At 37.0% G+C, this 18820-nt stretch overlaps 1 protein-coding gene across 6 annotated transcripts in view; it reads left to right on the forward strand.

The window, feature by feature from the left end:
* The window catches only part of MCTP1 (multiple C2 and transmembrane domain containing 1), a 348502-nt gene that overhangs the window by 133302 nt on the left and 196380 nt on the right, over positions 1-18820 (forward strand). For 3 of the 6 annotated variants that reach the window (XM_044265398.1, XM_044265435.1, XM_044265425.1), the window contains exons 7-10: positions 858-917; positions 6507-6584; positions 11850-12020; positions 14993-15123. In XM_044265398.1, the coding sequence (XP_044121333.1) occupies positions 858-917; positions 6507-6584; positions 11850-12020; positions 14993-15123 (440 nt within the window). The remainder of the gene's footprint in view (positions 1-857; positions 918-6506; positions 6585-11849; positions 12021-14992; positions 15124-18820) is intronic. The other 3 variants (XM_044265416.1, XM_044265445.1, XM_044265407.1) reach the window with 2 other exon arrangements.

The raw sequence follows: 18820 nt of genomic DNA on the forward strand, positions 1-18820 counted from the left end.
GGGATGCTGGACCACTATCTTAGTTGCTAACACAAAATCATGGAGTAATCAAATAAGTTACAAAACCTCATCCTCTTCACCATGGTGTCCACAGTCATCCTGCCCCATCAGCGTCCCCAGTTTCCCTTAATCTTACCATAACTGACATCCAGAGACAGGATGCCAAACATTCAAGGGTAAAGGATGCATGTAAATGCAGATGTTCTCCTTAAAATGAGCAACTGTGGTTTTGATTTCCTAAAGTCAAATTGATTTCACTTTATGAAAGTCTGGGGATTAGTAATAAAATATCCAACATGAATCTATGACTTTGTTCTCAGCCCGGTTGCCACTCTGTTCAGGATTCATTTCTTGCCAAAATTACTTTTATGGAGCTTAAGTTAACTTATATTATCTGTATTCTATATTATATCACAAAACTGGGAGATTTTTAATAAGGCATTAAACCAAATTTGACTATGTGTGTGTTGTTAAATAAAATTTCTATGCTCATTCTTTAAAAATGCTCTGAAGGTCTATGCTGTTAACTTGTTTTGTTAAAAGGAAGATACCATCTGACTTCCTTCAGAATCTTAAAGTGTGTTTGAACAGTCCTAATTTCTAAAATAATGGGTTAGACTCTGAGATGTAATAATAATTTAATAATAAAGAGGTAAGTAGATTCTTTAAAAATGACAGAAAGAATCCTTTCCAAACTTACTACCATTGATACCAGATAAGAATAAGACCAAACAAACAAACAAACTTTAATTTACTCAAGGGAATAACGTTGGGGTTTTGTTCGTTTTGTTTTGTTGGTTTAATTAATTCTTCTCAAAAACACCTCAAAATGTAGCTAAATATTTGTTTGTTTTTAGGATCTCTCAGAAAATGAAGTGGTTGGATCTTATTTCTCTGTGAAGTCTTTCTTTTGGAGGGTAATGTCTACACCCTTTATATTAATATTCTTGACTTTGGTTTTGAATAGTAATTTTGAAAGTTAAATATGGAATAGGAAATTCACTTTTTAAAAGAAGCTCCAAGAAAAATGTATTCAATTGGCCTTCTTTATTAACTTTTATTCCAAGCCATTAGGGTGACTCATTTCTTCATGTGTAAAAACTAAGAACTTCATATACTGAATATATTGCTTGAAGTCAGTTCCTTGTGGGACAAGTTTATCCCCAAATCTTGCCAGCTAGAGGCCCACAGCCCTTCCACAAAGATGAGGGTGCTGTCTATAGGGTCCATTCAGTTTCTTTTTTTCCTTTCTTATAAAATCTGCTCCATCTGTTAGAGAGAAATTTACTTCCCTTACAGTGATCTTATACTATATACATACTAGATAATCAGTGTTCTTTCTTTGGGAAAAAAAAAAAACTTATGAATTAGAAAACAGCAACTCTGCTTTTGATTTAAATACAGAAAAAAAGTGAAAATTCTACAGAGAATTTGTTTTAAATGCCATTGCAATTTAATGTGATTTACTCTTTCAGGACTTACACATAATGAGCTCTGTCATCCTTTTTGCTCTTCTCTAATTCTGCATCATGTGCAGCACGATTTATTACAAACGCTCTTACTAGTTTGCCTAGAGTTTCCTTCTTTCTTTGAAAATTCACACTTGGTACATGATTACCTAGCATTAGATACTACAGTGAAAATGCTACACTTGTCAGGTCTTGCCATTTTCTTTCCTAGGCTCTGAAACTGCTCATGACGGAAAACTACCTTTCCCCTTTAGAACTTTAAGATTTGTTGCAGGGTCTTTTAAGCAGACTGACCAGCACTGAATTAAGTCATGCATCGAGCAAGTATAAACCACCTGTTTTTATCCTATGCTCCCTCCACGCACACTTTTTTTTTTTCAGCCTTTTATTGGTGGGAGCTTATTTTAATGATTTATAGCATCTTGGGGCGCCTGGGTAGCTCAGTGGGTTAAAAGCCTCTGCCTTCAGCTCAGGTCATGATCCCAGGATCCTGGGATCGAGCCCCACATCAGGCTCTCTGCTCGGCGGGGAGCCTGCTTCCCCCTCTCTCTCTCTCTGCCTGCTTCTCTGCCTACTTGTGATCTCTCTCTGTCAAATAAATAAATAAAATATTTTTAAAAAATGATTATAGAGTTTTCATTTCCTTTCAGTTTATGATGGCTGCCTTCACGATGTCATTCTGTGTCTTTGCTAAAATAATAATAATTTCTTTGATATGTTCATGCATTATCCATGAAAACACAGAATGACTGCTCTTGAAATGTCACATTACCTTAAGTGGAATTTGGCTTTTGGCAAAAATTTAGTCTCTGTTTTCTTGAGCCCCACAAATATGGTGAATTCATACTGTATACTTCTTTGCCAAGAGAGCAGAATTTAGGAACGTTCTGTGTTGAATTTGTTCTATATGCAGCCAGCTTGCAAACTGATCATATGAATGAAACCTTGCTACCAGGATCAATTGCATGGATAATTATTTTTAAGGATTTCCACCCAATGGTTCTTTCAACATCTTTCCCCTTTGCAACTTCCAAATTAGTATTCCACGTACCAGTACTTTCCATGTGGTTATGTTCCTCCTTAAATATTCTTTTTTTAATCCTTAAATGCTCCTTACTAACCTTTCTCAATCTCTTTAACTGTCTCATTTCTCTTGAATAAGAAATACACAAATTTAAAATATAACCTTTTTGTATTTGAGGCACAGAAATCTAATATCTTTTCTTCTGAGCATTTGTTGAGTAACTAACAAAGTGAGTCATGAAGGCAGAACCTTTTAGGGGTCATTTGTTTTATCACTGAGGAGACTAAGGCCCAGAGAAGTGATCCCACTGATCTTATGTACCCGAGAATAGGATGACACACCAGGACCTATATTTTTCTTTCTATGAATATCATAGATACAATTGTTTAAAGCAACTGAGTTCCTTTTCGAGTCAATGATGAATACAAATGTGATGTAAAAATAGAGCCCTTCCCTTATTTGTCTTCAGTGACCCCCTTTCAGATTCTTCTTGCATTTATAACCCTTCTCCCCCACAGCTCCTTAGCCCACTGATAGAAGGGTGTGTTGAAGGGCCGTGGTGTTGCTATGTTTGAGACTCAGAATTCTTACAGAATCAGGAAATCAGTGATCCAGTCTACCTTGGATGAGTAGCATCCTTCATATTCACATTCCAAGGTCACTCTCATGACAAACCTCATTGCTCTTTGCCCAGGTACCATTTATACTGTGATCAGCTCCTAGAGAAGATGTGGACGAAGGGAGATTTTCACAGGCATTTTCAGATATGCAGAAAACCTAAATACAGATAAAATCTTACCTGAGGAGCATATGTGGTGTTTTGTGAGTTTTTATCAGCTTATTTATAAGGATCAGTACTGGTGTTCTGGAAGCAACAACTGAATTACATTAAATGAAACTGAATCCTGGTGAGAACTTGCTTAATAAATGTCAGGGCTACTTGGTAGATCTTAACTTTCTTGAGAGCAAAATAGTAGAAAAGATTGAATTGATAGCTACTGTAGTTTTCCAAAGCCATGACGTTTATAATTCATCAAAACATGATATCATAGGACCCAAAACATTAAGCAATGGGTATGGCGATTACCAAGTTTCTCATGAAAGCAACAAACATTTTGTGAAGTCACCTGGATGCCTCTAAGAATTTCATTGAGGATTTTTAACTTCCCAGTAAAGGACGATAACTAATGCAGGTGCTTCAGATAGTTAGTACATATATGTTTTCCCAGTTAACTCCATTGACCAGACATTTAGATTTTCATGACTGAGAGGTAATTGAACAAACCACGTTCTGAGAACACTATAGTGAATTACAGAGAAAAGCTGAGATTGTTTAAATGGAGAAGGCTAGGCTCTACCAAGATAACTCATATAGAAAAGGTTCATGATATGAAATGGGCCCAAGAGAGTGCCAGGATATGGAACATTTAAGGATTATGTCAGAGCGCCATCATAGGGTAGAGTTAAGTCAAAGTGTGGTTGAAGGAAGACCCTGCAGACCAAAGAGAAGTATTGGTTCTATCAAACAAGAATGTTATCCTGTGCTGAAGTACTTACATTCTGAACAACTCAACCATGTTTGACATATGCCCAAGAAAGGTGGAGGTATTATTTATATCTTTAGATAGGAAAGTAAGACCCTCAGAAAACAAAGTATTTGTAATAATTAATTGAAAGTCTCAAAAGAAAAAGTGTAAGTCAAACCCAGCACTCCTTATTTCTTTACATCATTGGTGGAAACCCATACATTACTTGAGCAAACCAATTAAGATTACAACATATATGATGATTTTTTACTAGTATATAGTTTGAGCAAACATTGGAAAAGCTTAAGAACTTTTGTTTGGCCACAGTTAAGTTTAGAGATGGTAGCTAAAGCTTCTTTTAGTAAGCATAAATACCTTCCTGACACTGTAAGTTGTTTCAAGAAGCGAAGGAAATAAGAAAGAAAGTGTAAGGATAAAAACCAGGAGAATTTCTGTAAGGATTATAGTGCCGTGAATCATCTAAGAAAAAAAAAAAAAAAAGGATCGAAGCCTTATTATTACATGAGACACTTTAAACTGGGCTGGACAAAGCCTGGGTGGGTTTCTGTAAAGGCAATCCGGCTCTGAGACGGCAGCTGGACCGTAGAGCAAATCTACTCGTTGGACTTCATCACCTAGGTGCAATTCACTGGAATAAACTCGGCAGGCAAAGGAAAAGATAGCACATGCCTGTGCCTGGGATTGAGCTAATAATTGCTCCACGCTCCAGGCTTTGCAGCACAAAACAGCCATTCTAGGCTGTCATTATCTCTTCTTTGTAGTGTCTCGTGGATCATTTGATTAAATAAAAGCCTGTGCACCTCTGTGCTGAAAATAGAGGTGAGCTGACTCCACACAAAGCTATTGTAAAGACACACTGATGGCTTTCACTCCAGTTTCCCAGGGTCTGGGTCTCATTTGGAAGGATTAGGTTGTATACAGGTTATAAAATCCAAGGTAACAAAAGCCAAGGATTATTTGCACATGTCAGGGAGAAGATTAATATGACTGAGTGGGTTTTAGCCACATGTTAAATCTGGATAGATTGGTTCGGTTTTGATCTGTTTTTTTAATCAGGATCTAGAATAATAGACTAGCTCCTTCTATTAGTGATCCGGTTTTTCAAGGAATTGAAGTAATAAACCCTAATAACTGAAATTGAAAAATAGAAGTGTTCTGAATTTACTTACGAGCTTCTACAACTTGCCCGCCTTGTTAATAGACGTTAGACGATAATTCATGACGGAGTGCTGTATGCTAGAATACAGAACAGAACACTGTATGCTAGAATTATTACCACCTGCCAACTTTTGCTTCCTCCAAGCCCCTGATTAGGCTTCCTCGATAACTGATCCTGGTGGATATATTTTATCTACACAGGAGTCAAAGTATTTCAACAAATTCTGTACACGTTATTTCCCTTTTTTGTTTTGTATTATGGACTTCTTGGGCTTTGTCCAAAATGTGAAATATACTAAGAAAAATGATCAATTACGTACCAGCAACCACAGATTCAAATCTCAGCCTTGCCAATCACTAACCGTTTGGCTTTGAGTAGGGGATTTATCATCTCTGTGCCTCAGTTTCTTTACCTGAAAAATGTCTGTTATGAAAAGCACTGGAGAATGAATACACTAGCACTTAGAAGTTGCTCAATGCATGCTCATTTCTTTGTGTATGCTCTCACCGATCCTCCAGATTGGCTGAGTCTAACCCTCCCTGTTGATGTTCTCATCTCACGATCATACTGCTGTTCGGAAACTGTCTAGATGCTCTAGTCATTTAATACAAACTCTTAGCTTGTCATGATAATTTCCTCCTAGTATTTCTTGTTCAGCTTTCTGAATCCATCTCTTGCTGATCTTGGTCTTAGTAACAGAGGGATTTTTTGGCTGCTTTCTTAGGTCCAAGGGCAACAAAGAGAAAAAGGGACAAGTCACATGGGGCAAGATTTCTCTGTTACTTTAGAGCTATCTCTTTAATCACTACAAAGGATTTGCCTGTGGGATGCAGTTAACGTGATCATATCCATGTAACATGTAACCATGTAACACGTATTCTTCTGGGGCCCTATCCATTTTTTGACATTGGAAAACGTCTCCTAAACATTCTGAAGCTGCAGCCTTGGGCAAAGGATTCTTTCCATGATTTCTCTTCCTATGTTTCTTTTCGGTACCATGCTTATGAACAAAAAACACTCCACCAGAGTCCATCACTGTTTAATCTCTGTCCTTCTATTTTTTTTTTTTTTGACCACTGTGGTATTATGCCATTAAAGAAAATGGTGGCTGGAAATTATATGATTGCACTGGCATTTATCTTCATTGTGCTAGAAGACATTTTCTGACAGTGACTTGGGGAGCTGATCCTTTTTTTTTTCTTCAAATCATGTGGTTTTGGAAAGTAATGTTAAATGCTGGTTGAAATGAGTTGTCGATAGTAGCAAAAAGCTTTCCTGAACAGCTCTGACCGTTCCTCTCCATCCAGACATACGGCAGGCCTTCTCTTCCCGACCTGGGCTTCTGCAGAGCAGAGCTTCAGAGTACGTATGACCAAAATGCACAAGTAAGTTCAACCGTCCGGTTTGTTTATTCCTTCTGAGCTTGCATGAGCTGTGAACTCTCATGGCTGACTCACTGTTCTGAAAACCTATTCCCGATCCTAACCTCTTTTATATGTATGAGGAGGAATTGAATCTTGAATTCCTTTTCAAGGAATAATATGCATAAACTAATATTCTCCTTAAGATGCCAACTCACCCATCTAAAATCTTACTAACGATGCAGGTCATTGACTAATTGCCTCAGAATTTCAAATTGGTATTGATAGCTGATGTCCTGATAGTCTGGGTTAAGTCTGAGCTTGGATGAATATTCCTTATGAGGATGGTCTCAAACTTGAGTGGGTGTGAGTATCACGTGGGGAGCACATTGGAAATAGGCAAGTAGCTCTGCTGCATGAGAACTGAATCACACCCAGGATGGTCAGGCCCACTGATGTCAACAAACTGCCCGCTAAAATTCAGGAATTTCTCCTTCAAAAGTTCAAAGGTTATTTCTTCCTTGTGCAATGTTGGTTCTTTGCTTTGAAGCGACGTTGTTTTCCTTTTTTTTCTTCCTTCCTATTTCTTTTCCTCTTCAAACAGAATTCTGTTTCAGCAAGGACATAATTGAAAACATGATCTCAGATAAATAAATCCCATCTCTCATATGTTAATTTCATTGAGGGGGGTTATCTTAGATCTAATACTCCTTTCCATTTAGGTGCTCAGTACGCAATTTCTGATGGACTAATTATCAATACCGCAATTAGTACATACTATTTAAGTGCATCCTAAAAAAAAATTTTTTTTAATTAAAAAAAAACTAAAGGAAAGAAGTAATAAATGAACTTCACACAATTTTGCAGTAGGCTCCTGCTTCTCTCTCTAAATTCTCCAAATATCCAGACCAGCCTGCTTTAAGTAAATTTAGAAATAGGACTAAAAGATTTTAATTAGCTTATATGCTATCCATGCAAGAGAATGGATAATATTCACAATTACAGTAATTAATAATACTAATTAGAACATAGGAGGAGGCCAGTGCCTATGACCCTGAGAACCTTTAAAAGGGGTTCGCATCCTTGAGCACGCATCACAGCGACCTTGAGTGAAGGCTGAATAAACCAGATCTTCTGATTCTTTTGGTCTGGGGTGCGGCCAAAGAATTTGAATTTCTGGCCAGCTCCCAGGTGACACTGATGCCATTGGTCTGTGGCCCACACTTTGAGAACTTTGCTTACAGAGGAAGGAAACTTTAAACAGTGCAGCAAGTGACTCGGCAAGTATCTTGAAGAGCATGAACACTAGTGGTTTTTGGAGTTTCATTTTTTTTTAATAGTTGTGGAATTCCATTTGTTAACAACCTTCAATGAACTCCCTAAAACTTTGATTTAAAAAATTAATAAAAGAGATAAATGACCATCTTCAGCAGGTGAAATCTTTCCTGTTTACGGAATAGACTGTTTTCTATTCAGGCCCCCCTACCTGCAGATACGCCGAAACCCCCTCCATCCCCTCTACCCCTCCACACACAGAAAAGTGTTCTTAGTACACTTGGAGCTCTGGAGTACAGTCTGGAGAACGATAGGTAAGAAAACTAAGGTCCAGGGACGCCTAGGTGGCTCAGTGGGTTAAGCATCTGCCTTTGACACCGGTCATGATCCCAGGGTCATGGGATCAAGTCCCACATCAGGCTCTCTGCTCAGCAGGGAGTCTGCTTCTCCTTCTTCCTGCAGCTCCCCCTGCTTGTGCTCTCTCTTCTCTCTCTCTCTCTGACATTTAAACAAAGAAAATCTTTAACGGGAAGGAAGTGAAACTGAGGCCCAGGAAGGGAGCAACACGTCCAAGTCACATAGTCAGAAATTGCTAGAAAGATGCAACTGGGTCCTTAGGTTAAGTCATTGTTTCTCCTAGGACTGGTTTTGTAAGTTTCTGTCTTCCCCCTTTACCTTATGATTTCATTTCAAGTTCCTATTCTTTATACTTAGACTAAATATTTATCTATCTCATGACTATGCATTAATCAAATCACTAATGAATTAGGGAGCTTCTTTTCTCTAAGATATTTATTTATTTATTTATTTGAGAGAGAGCACAAGTTGGGGGGAGCAGAGGGAAAAGGAGAAGCAAGCTCCCCACTGAGCAGAAAGCCTGATATAGGACTTGATCCCAGGACCCCAAGATCATGACCTGAGCCAAAGGCAGTTGCTTAACCAATTGAGCCACCCAGGCATCCCTTACGGGGCTTCTTTTTAGAAAAGTACCATTTTTAACAAATTAAAATATTGAAGAAGGAAAAATTCCTCTTAAAATGGTATCTGGTTAGTATCCCTTTCGGATCCCTCTCCTTTATCCTTTTATTTATTTTTAAAGATTTTGTTTACTTATTTGACAGACAGAGATCACAGGTAGGCAGAGAGGCAGGCAGAGACAGAGGGGGAAGCAGGCTCTCCACTGAGCAGAGAGCCCAATGTGGGGCTCGATTCCAGGACCCTACAATCATGACCTGAGCCGAAGGCAGAGGCTTTAACCCACTGAGCCACCCAGGTGCCCCTCTCCTTTTAACCTTTTATGCAGATCACCTTAATTCCCACATTCATTAACACTCTTTGTGAAGTAATATTCCCCCTCTCCCTCCCCTTGCTTTCCAACTCATTTTAGGAATGTTCTTCCAGGTTATAAAAAAGCATTTTGTAACAAATGGCGGTAGGTAAAGCCTTCATGAAGTTTATTTTATTTCTGTGAAAGCATGAAGGATCCCATGGAAAGCATTGTTTCTCCTTCCCACCCTGTAAGTAAAGTTCCTATTCCCATGTGAGAAATGGAAAGGGGGTTGGGGGGCAAGCTACGGAGGGTTTCAGACATGGTACCATTCGAGAAGCTAACTTGGCATTGCTAATTGAAGGTGGCACATAGCCTAGATTGTACCTAGGTATAATGTGACTGAGTGCCATGGGCAACTTCTACTTCTAGAGTGCCTAGAAAATGCTACTAAGTATATCCATCAACAATCTGAAATCTTCTAAGTATGAATGCATATGCTCCTACAAGAGAAAAGTAGAAGATGATTTCACATATTAACTGTGCAAGAAAATCTAGACTGGAATGTCATTCAGGTATAACAACTCACCTCCCTGGAACATTATAGGAGCATTAGGAACATAATACTTAAATCATGATTACTTGTAGACCAAGGAGAGAGTCTCTACCCCAAAGACCAATATAGGGAGAAGCTCAGGAATAAAGGTCAGAAATACTGGGTTCTAGTCACAATCCAACATCTGTTAGCACAAACCAACTGAGCCTCAAATTCCTCATCATTAAAATGGAAGTAGCAGGCCTTGTCTTGCTCCTTCAGAGGGTTTTAGTGGAAATCAAGTGATATAAGGCACACATACGCACTTTGAAATTCTACAGCTCTATATAAATGGGTTGCAAATAACTCCTTGGCCTTTGCTAAGATGATTATTTCTTCTTACTTACCCCAAATTCATTTTTCTTCTTTCCTTCTTTGCCACTCATATTCCTTAACAAACATTCAGACCCAAAGTTTAGAATCTGTTTTTCGACAGTCTGTTGTTAGAGACGATCTCAAGAGCAGCAGAACTGGACAGATAGACGATAGATAAAAAAAATAAATAAATAAAAATGCAGTTATCTATTGCTGCATGATATACTAATAAGTAGCCTGATATCTTAGAAACCCTTCAAGGTCACTGGGTGCACTCAACTTTTTTCGTCTGATGAATCCTTGGTTCAAACAAAAGCCAATGCCGTAGGTCAATGTGTAAGACAGACAAGGGCAGAGGGACTCTAGCTGAAGTGGGGCATGGAGTCCTGTGGAGGTTACGGGTGTTCCCTGAAAGTGATGCACCCCAGAACACACTTGACCACTGCTCTTGGAGCAGTGTGGGGTGTGGGGTGTGTTGACGCAGGCCTGTGTTGGTGTTAATAAGGCAGAGCCACTAGGCCATGTCGTTCACAATTTACTTATCACCAAGACAGGGAAGTAGGCAATGTGATTTAGAAAAATTTACATTAAAATGTTCAACTATAAAAAGTATTGTCTTTTGAAGAATGCAGTTCTCCTTTTCCTAATAAAAGCAACCTGAAATGCATTGTTTTTCTTAAGGATAGATTAAAAACAGTGATGGCCGTGGAGAGGTAAGGGAAAAAAGCAGGAATTCAAAGTGAGAGAGGGAGTTACACGAAATGGGCTATGACTTTATACTGTTGATGTTGAAGGCATTGGGCCAAAAGGAGAATTAATCTATAATATAGAAATGGAGCACTTTGAGGCGGAGAGACGTGTTGAATTTCTTCCTGAAATGACTGTAAGTGAAGACAACATGCTTGACAATATGAAGGAAACAGCAGTTTTTATAGTACTGCTTGTTTCTGAATCCAAATTGAAAAGATTTGAACATTTTGGCGACTTTGATTTGTTGTATGTGCTGTTTAGTTCAAAGAGATTATGCAGCCGTTTCTGGGAGGCTTCCTAATTTTCAAAAATTGCGACTTTGTTCCCCAGCTTGAATATTGTGATTTACGGTAAAGCATGATAAAAATCATTAAGGAACATGTTCAAGAACTAGAATGCAAAGTGATTTCAGAAACATACCCACCAATATAAATCACATACATAATCTGTAAAATGTGTGATGCAAGTTTCGGCATAAACGAGACACCTTCGAGGGGCATATTGATTTCATCTTCTGTTCCACGGTACCCTCTCTAGTGAGCTGAACCTCCGTTGTCGCCTAACTTAGCAATGAAGAATTTTTTTAATTGTCTGCACAGAGCTCATAATCTTACAACGAAAACCCACTACTAAAACCAACTTGTAACCTGATAAAGAGAGCTTAAAAAACCATAACTAATTAAAAATTAAATATTTTTATATTTAAAATGTGGTTAAGGTCTTTGGTATTTATAATATTTATTTTTTATGTATTTTGACACTGGCATCTTTGACATATAGACAGATATTCTCTGATAATCTTCAAGTATCTACATCTTGTGACTTTAAGAGTTGGAAAACAACTTTATTTTGAGCATTCATCTCTTGTAAACAGCAACCTTAAATTTATCATGAGTGATAATTTCACATTTATTGATGGTTTTTCCAATGAATTAATAATAATCTGTTAATTGTGTATATTTTTTTTCATTGTAACTACCTACTTTTTTAAAATTTTCAAAAAATTTTAACAGGACTAAGGATAATACCAAATGAGGTATTTCAGTTTAAAACTCAAGAGGCTAACTCTGTTTTCCTTTACCAAAAGTTTCAGACCCAAAGTTTACGTCTATCAGATGTCCACAGAAAATCACAGCTTTGGAGAGGAATAGTCAGCATCACGTTGATTGAGGGGCGAGATCTCAAGGCAATGGATTCAAATGGGTTGAGTGACCCGTATGTGAAGTTCCGGCTTGGGCATCAGAAGTATAAGAGCAAGGTAACCGTATCCCTTTTGTGTTCCTGTCAGCATTGGGAAGGCAGTGGTGAGTTAAGGGCCATGCTCTGGGAGATGAAGATGCTTGTTAAATGCTTAACAGAGCTTCTTTGGAACATCAGGTCAGAAAACCCAACCAATAAATGTACTGTTGCATTTCTTACTTAATGTGCTCTGTGACCTGGTGTAAACTACTACTGTGTCTCAACTTCTTCATCTCTAACACAGGAGTTGAACTTACCTGTTTAAAAAAAAGAAGAAGAAAAAGAAAAAGAAAAGAAAAGCCACAACAAACCTAAGTTAATGCCTGGCACATAACATGCTGAATGTTGGCTACTATTATTACTACAATTAGTAACTGGTATCCGTACTACAAATAGCATTATTTTACATACCAAAAAATCTTTGTCCATTACTCTGAAACACTTTATTCCAACTGACTTGCACCAATGCAGATTCCATTTTTTTCCTTTATTTATTTAGAAAACAAAGGGCCAAATTTCTGTTGCCCATACTAGCAGTGTGCCCTGGTTACTCTAACTCTCCATGTCCCAATTTCCCCATCTGTAAAAATGTGAATTAAAATAATGCCTAGGGATGCCTGGGTGGCTCAGTTGGTTAAGCACCTGTATCCAGCTCAGTTATGATCCCAGGGTCCTGGGATAGAATCCCATGTTGAGCTCCTTGCTTTTCAGGGAGCCTGCTTCTCCTTCTTCTTGCCACTCCCCCTGCTTGTGCTAACTCTCTCTTTGGCAAATAGATAACTAAAATCTTTTGAAAATATATATAAAAAATAAAATAATGTCTACCTGTAAAGTTATTGGGAAGGTTGAATAAATATATGTTACACATGTCAAGGGCTTGGAATACTGCCTCATCCATAATAAATAATAAATGATAGTAACAGAAAGAATATTATCAGCAGTAGTAAGTATATTGTGTAATAACAATTATCTTCGTAGTAGTAATATATTAAATAATCATCTTAGTATCATATTATTGATAGAAGTAATAATACTTAGTAAAGGTCAGTGTGGTCATAGTTCTATTTGGGGCACATGTCTTATTTGTGTTGTATCCAAATACAACCTTTTGGGGGGCCTGTCTGGTTCAGCCAGAAGAGCATGTGACTCTCAGTCTTGGGTTCCTGAGTTTGAGTCCCACATTGGGTATAGAGGTTACTTATGAAAATAAACAAAAACTTAAAAAGAAAAAAAAAAAATATATATATATATATATAACCTCCTAAATGGTCACCTTCTACAGCTGGCATTCCTCACTTGGGACAACCATCCTATCTGTCTTGGACGAAAAATCACATTCTACTTTGATGGGAATCTCTTCACTTTGACATTACCGTTTTCAAGAACTTTTGATAAAGAGCCTGACAAGGTTCCTTCTGGCACAGGAAGTTTTCCTCAGTCTCTGGGTAGTTAGAAATATCACAGAGCTGATTTGTTGGTAGGCAGTGAAAAGTACTCTCAGGCTGATTGGTTTCCTTACCAAGTGCCCATGTGGAGGGGGAAGGCACCACTTCGGGCCTCAAGGAAATCATATAGGGAAGACAATCCTTAAAAAGGAAACTGAAAAATTGGGCTCTTAATGGCCAAATAAGTAAGACAGACCATTCCCCAAAATACCATAGAAGTGCCTCTGAGCCCAATAATGAGAGTTTTGAATTATCATAGGATCCTCAAGTGCCGTCTTTTTTTTTCTGCCATGAACTTAATAACATATTTTAAAGAAACTACTGATTCCAAAAATAGGTTCCTATGACCACTTCTATCTTGTCCTTTATCAATTAACATCATCTCCATGTTCTGGTAGGCTTAAAACATCACTTATTTTTATAGTTCTGCTCTTTAGGTATGAAATACGAAACCCAGCTATGGACATGTGTCTCTCTTTGCTCTTTCTTTCATGATATATTGCTGATTAATTTCAGATTATGAACTTTAAAAATTATGATTCATTTGTATTACCTTTGCACATAACATACTTCATTGCTTTCAAAGTCTTTACATCTGAAGATTTGTCTCATACATTCAAAAGAGAAAAGGCCACTGCATGCCCTCCTGCTAAAAAGAAAGAAGAGGGAAACAAATATGAAGGCTGTTTAACCCAACGGTGAATGAAATTTCAAAGCACCTTGATATGGGTCACTTTATTCCTTGATTCTACCAGATGTCTTATCTGAATACTTGAAGTTACAAAATTGCACTTTGGATAAGATATCTTTTTCGTATTTGCAACATATAGATTGTACACACACACTCGTATTAATTCAGACATTTTTGACATATTGCTTTGGGGAAAGAGACCTGAGGGTTTAATCAAAGACCTGAGTTAAGAGTCTGGATAATAAAGCATCAGTCACTTCAACTCTAGGTCTCAGTTTCTGCAGATATCAAATGGGGATGAAACGTAAATGTTCTAATTCTAATATAAATATTTGCCTGACCACCCCAAAGTTACTTTCTGTTTCCTTCTGCTCCCATAGAACTTCATGGTCTGGGATTTTTTCATGTGAATAGCTCAGAATTCCCATGTGTGTGGGGAGTAAGGGAAAAAAAAAAAAAAAACCTGGGAATCCACATCTCCCTTTATTGTGAGATGACAGACTGTGAGTTATATCTTTGTGCATTAACCAATTATGTAAAATAAATGCTAGTATCTGAGTGAGCTATTTCACTTATAGACTACTTGCCTTTTCTGTATAATTCATATGTCTCATCTCTTATTCAAGATGACGAAAGGGTGCCCTTTGGTTTTCAGGACATATCCTCAAGGGTTCCTTCAGATGATATGCATTAAAGATGCTAGACATCTAATGACTCATTTCCATCATTTCTGGAAGCTTTTGTTCAAATCTCACACATACTTTTCTAGATAGCACCTTAATTTTTATTCAATGACTTGAGTTAATTTTTTTGAAAGACTGATATTGATGAGACAAAAATTCTTTTTTTTTCCAGATTATGCCAAAAACTTTGAATCCTCAGTGGAGGGAACAATTTGATTTTCATCTCTATGAAGAAAGAGGTGGAATCATTGATATCACTGCCTGGGACAAAGATGCTGGGAAAAGGGATGATTTTATTGGCAGGTTTGTATAATTAGGTATCTTTGGTTCACCCCAGATATTGTGAAGGTTGTTAAAAGGATAACTGCTTTATCCTTTATGGTTATTGCAATTGATCTTTAATATTTTGAAGGAAGGGATCTGACCATGGTAAAATAATGCTTGGGTGAAGGGAAAAATAGATTTGAAGACTGACCAGTAGGTGGCAGTTTTGACCAGTTGATGGATAGGCTATCTGAATTTGGTACCTAGAAATTTTTTCCAGGTGTCAGAACATTGTGTGTAAAAGTTACGGGAATTGAGAAAGAGGAATCTCATTTGATGTAAGATACTTAAACAAAGAGCACAGTCATTGTCTGTAAAGTGATCTGAGATAATACTACTTCTCATAAAGCATATTGTGAGACCATAAAATGCATTGTTTCCTACCACTCCCTACAAGGTAGAGAACCAAACTCTTAGGAGTTCATAAATCTGCAGATTTCTCAAGTTTTAGTGATGGCAACATGTAAGTGAGATAGATCCATGTTTATCCAATAATGCAGTGAAGAAAGGGGTATTATGAGGCTTAATGACATCTCTCCACAAGGACAAGTCTATTTCGAATTGCTGCTTGAATTCCATGAAAGCTATTTCTATTTTTTTTTATATGTATGTTCCTTTGTGGCAAAACACATCGAGATCCGCCAATATTAAAATAAAACACAGTGTACAGAAGAGCTTGGTAGTTTAGAATAGTCTTTTTTAATTGCAGTTCACATGAATTCCAAGTCTCTAAACATACAGCCTGAAGAAATGCATACACACCAACAATAATCAAGGTCATTGTATGCTAGAAAAGCAAGAATCCAACCTAACGTGTTTATCTCTTTGTTTTTTTTGTAATTCTGAGATATATTTTTTAAACATTGGCTTTCTTTATAGGATTATAAAGTGAGAGGTTAAAGAGTAGCTTCACTTAATCCATAATGTTTTACTTATAAAATGAAACAGAAAAAACTGTTGTAACCTAATACTATGTTACATTTCAAGCCTTTTTAAATGATGAGACTTCATTGCATTTCCCCCCCTTTAGTAAAACATTATTTTCAGAGTTTTGTTTAAGCTCTATCTTGTTCTTTTTGGAATATATCACCAGCTTAAGTTGCTTAAGTATACATGAGTTAATACACTGACTACATTTCCTTATGGTTATATGTCTATGTTTCTGTCTTCCTCAACATGCTATGAGTTCATTCAAGTAAAGTGCTGTCTAGCTGTTCCTTAAAGAACTAATTCATTTTCATAATTTAGAGCAACATTAGCCATATTTGGTTACCATGAGATAACCAGAATGATTTTCACATGTAACTTGCTGCCTCAGTCTCATTATTTTATATCCATACTTTGTTATGTTAGTAATATAGGGAAGTAATTGCTACCATGTACTGCCTTCCTGTACTGCTGAGTTCATATCACGTGAAGTATAACTTATCACACCTTTTTCTATTTTTTCCCATAATAACAGGTATGCTTTTATGTATTTTTTTCTTACTTTAATTTCTCAGCCCATCTGGTATTGACCTTTCCCTTTTCCTCACTTGATAATATTATGAATTCTTCAAGGCCATGGCTAATTATATTACAGAAATTGTTGGCAGAGAGGTGAACTAGTTTTTCTCATCTCACCTTGCTGCTATGGGTTTGTCCAGAATTTGGCAAACTTTGAGAGAGCAGTGACAATTGGCTGATATGAAGAAAATAGGGATTGTTCTAGATAATGGCGGAGGGTGCTAAGGAAGTCTTCTGAAATTTGGGAAAGAAGAAAACCATCTTTGGAGCTTTGTCGTTGGTGGGCATGTGGAGGGGTTCGGCCAGTGGCGTGCCTGAGAGGACATGGAAACCTAAGTAGCTCTCATCTGGCTGTTCCTGAATTATCTCCTTTTCTAATAAACTAGCAATCTAGTTGGATGTGTGTTCTCCCTTTTCACTTTCTCTAGCTCTCGGAAGTGTTACCACCTATGTATAGTGTCTGACTTGGGCTTTGCCTGGATTGTTAGATGAGTTGCTTATATTCACAGTTATTACACAGGAGAACCAGCGAGTAGAATCACTTACGTTGCTTTGATGGACACAACTTTATGCTCTGCTTCCCAGTGTCTTGGTTATATTAACTGGCTTGGGTGGTGATTTCAAATGCTACCACTGAAGAGTTATGGGTTGTTGTTTTTTTTTTTTAAATTCTCATTCATTTTGAATGAATGAATTTTATTTCAAGTCATGTTTTGTTCTAAGTATAATAAAAAAAAAAAACCTTACCTGGCACCAACGTCAGTTTTTTTTTTTAAGTCCATTTTTGATCATATGCTAAACATAATAGGCTATAAAATCAATTTGAGCCAAAAAATTTAAAAGTACATCACAGTACAGGTGTAGACAGGATAACTCCTGGGGCAGCTTCTGAGTATCAGTGAAAGCCCATTTACACAATAAAGGGAGTTATTGTCAAATTTTGAGGTAATCACAAATGTTCAGTAAAACCTTTTTGTACACTCACTCTGCTAATTTAACCAAGATGCCCATTGCAGAAAAAGGAAATGACTATGGTAAATCAACACTTAAAATCTATTCAGTATTCAGATAGCACCACAAACTCTAGGTTCATAACTTTATATTTATTAAGTTGTACTTTATTTTTCTATTTAAATTTAATTAATTAACATATAGTGTATTATTAATTTCAGAAGTATAGGTCAGTGATTCCTCAGTCTTATATAATACCCAGTATTCATTACGTCACGTGCCTTCCTAATATCTATCACTCAATTACCCCATCCCCACCCCTCTGCTCTCCAGCAATCCTCAGTTTGTTTCCCATGATTTAGAGCCTCTTATGGTTTGTCTCCCTCTCTGGTTTCATCTTGTTTTATTTTTCCCTCCCTTCCCATATAACCTCTGTTGTTTCTTAAATTCCACATATGAGTGAGATCATATAATTGTCTTTCTCTGATTGACTCATTCTGGTTAGTATAATATATTAAATTGTACTTTAAACACATCTTGCCACTGAAAAGCAAAGTATTATTATATCTTAAGTGGTAGGTAGAGTAAAGTCTCTGTGTTTACGTGAAGGTTGTATGGTAATGGTGGAAATAATGCAGATTGTAATAGAATTCCTTGGTTCCTTGGGTAGTTTAGATGAGAATTGATTTACCTTCCATTAAGTGAAAGTTCTGGGAGTAAAGTAACAAGAGCAGAATTCATCCTTCTGCCTTGTTTTGCAAGCTATCATTGCAGCATTTTTTTATGTCCTATTAACTTTTTATCATTTACTTAGAAATACTTTTTCCATGTAACTAATGTAAATTTAAAGTGTGCCATAGTTGATTTGATACACTTATACATTGTAACATGATTGTCCTTGTAGCTCTAGTTAGCACCTCTATCACATCGCAGCATTATTTCTTTTTTGTAATGAGAATAATTAAGATATATCTGTATTAACTTAAAAATTAGAAACAATTCTGGGATTTGGCTGGTGGTTGGTGAATGAATTTTAAAGTTTGCCATGAAGGATAGCCCTGTCCCTTGAATGGCTAATAACATTTTTTTAAGGGTGCTATCTAAATTCAGTCCTAAACTTGAGAATGCTTGTATGGGTTGGATTATCTACATAGACTAGTTTATTGTGTTAGAATTTTGTTATTGTCCCACTTTGTTTTCCAGGTTTGGTCAAATATAA

The sequence above is a fragment of the Neovison vison genome, chromosome 1 (assembly GCF_020171115.1).
Source record: "Neovison vison isolate M4711 chromosome 1, ASM_NN_V1, whole genome shotgun sequence".
NCBI lineage: Eukaryota > Metazoa > Chordata > Mammalia > Carnivora > Mustelidae > Neogale > Neogale vison.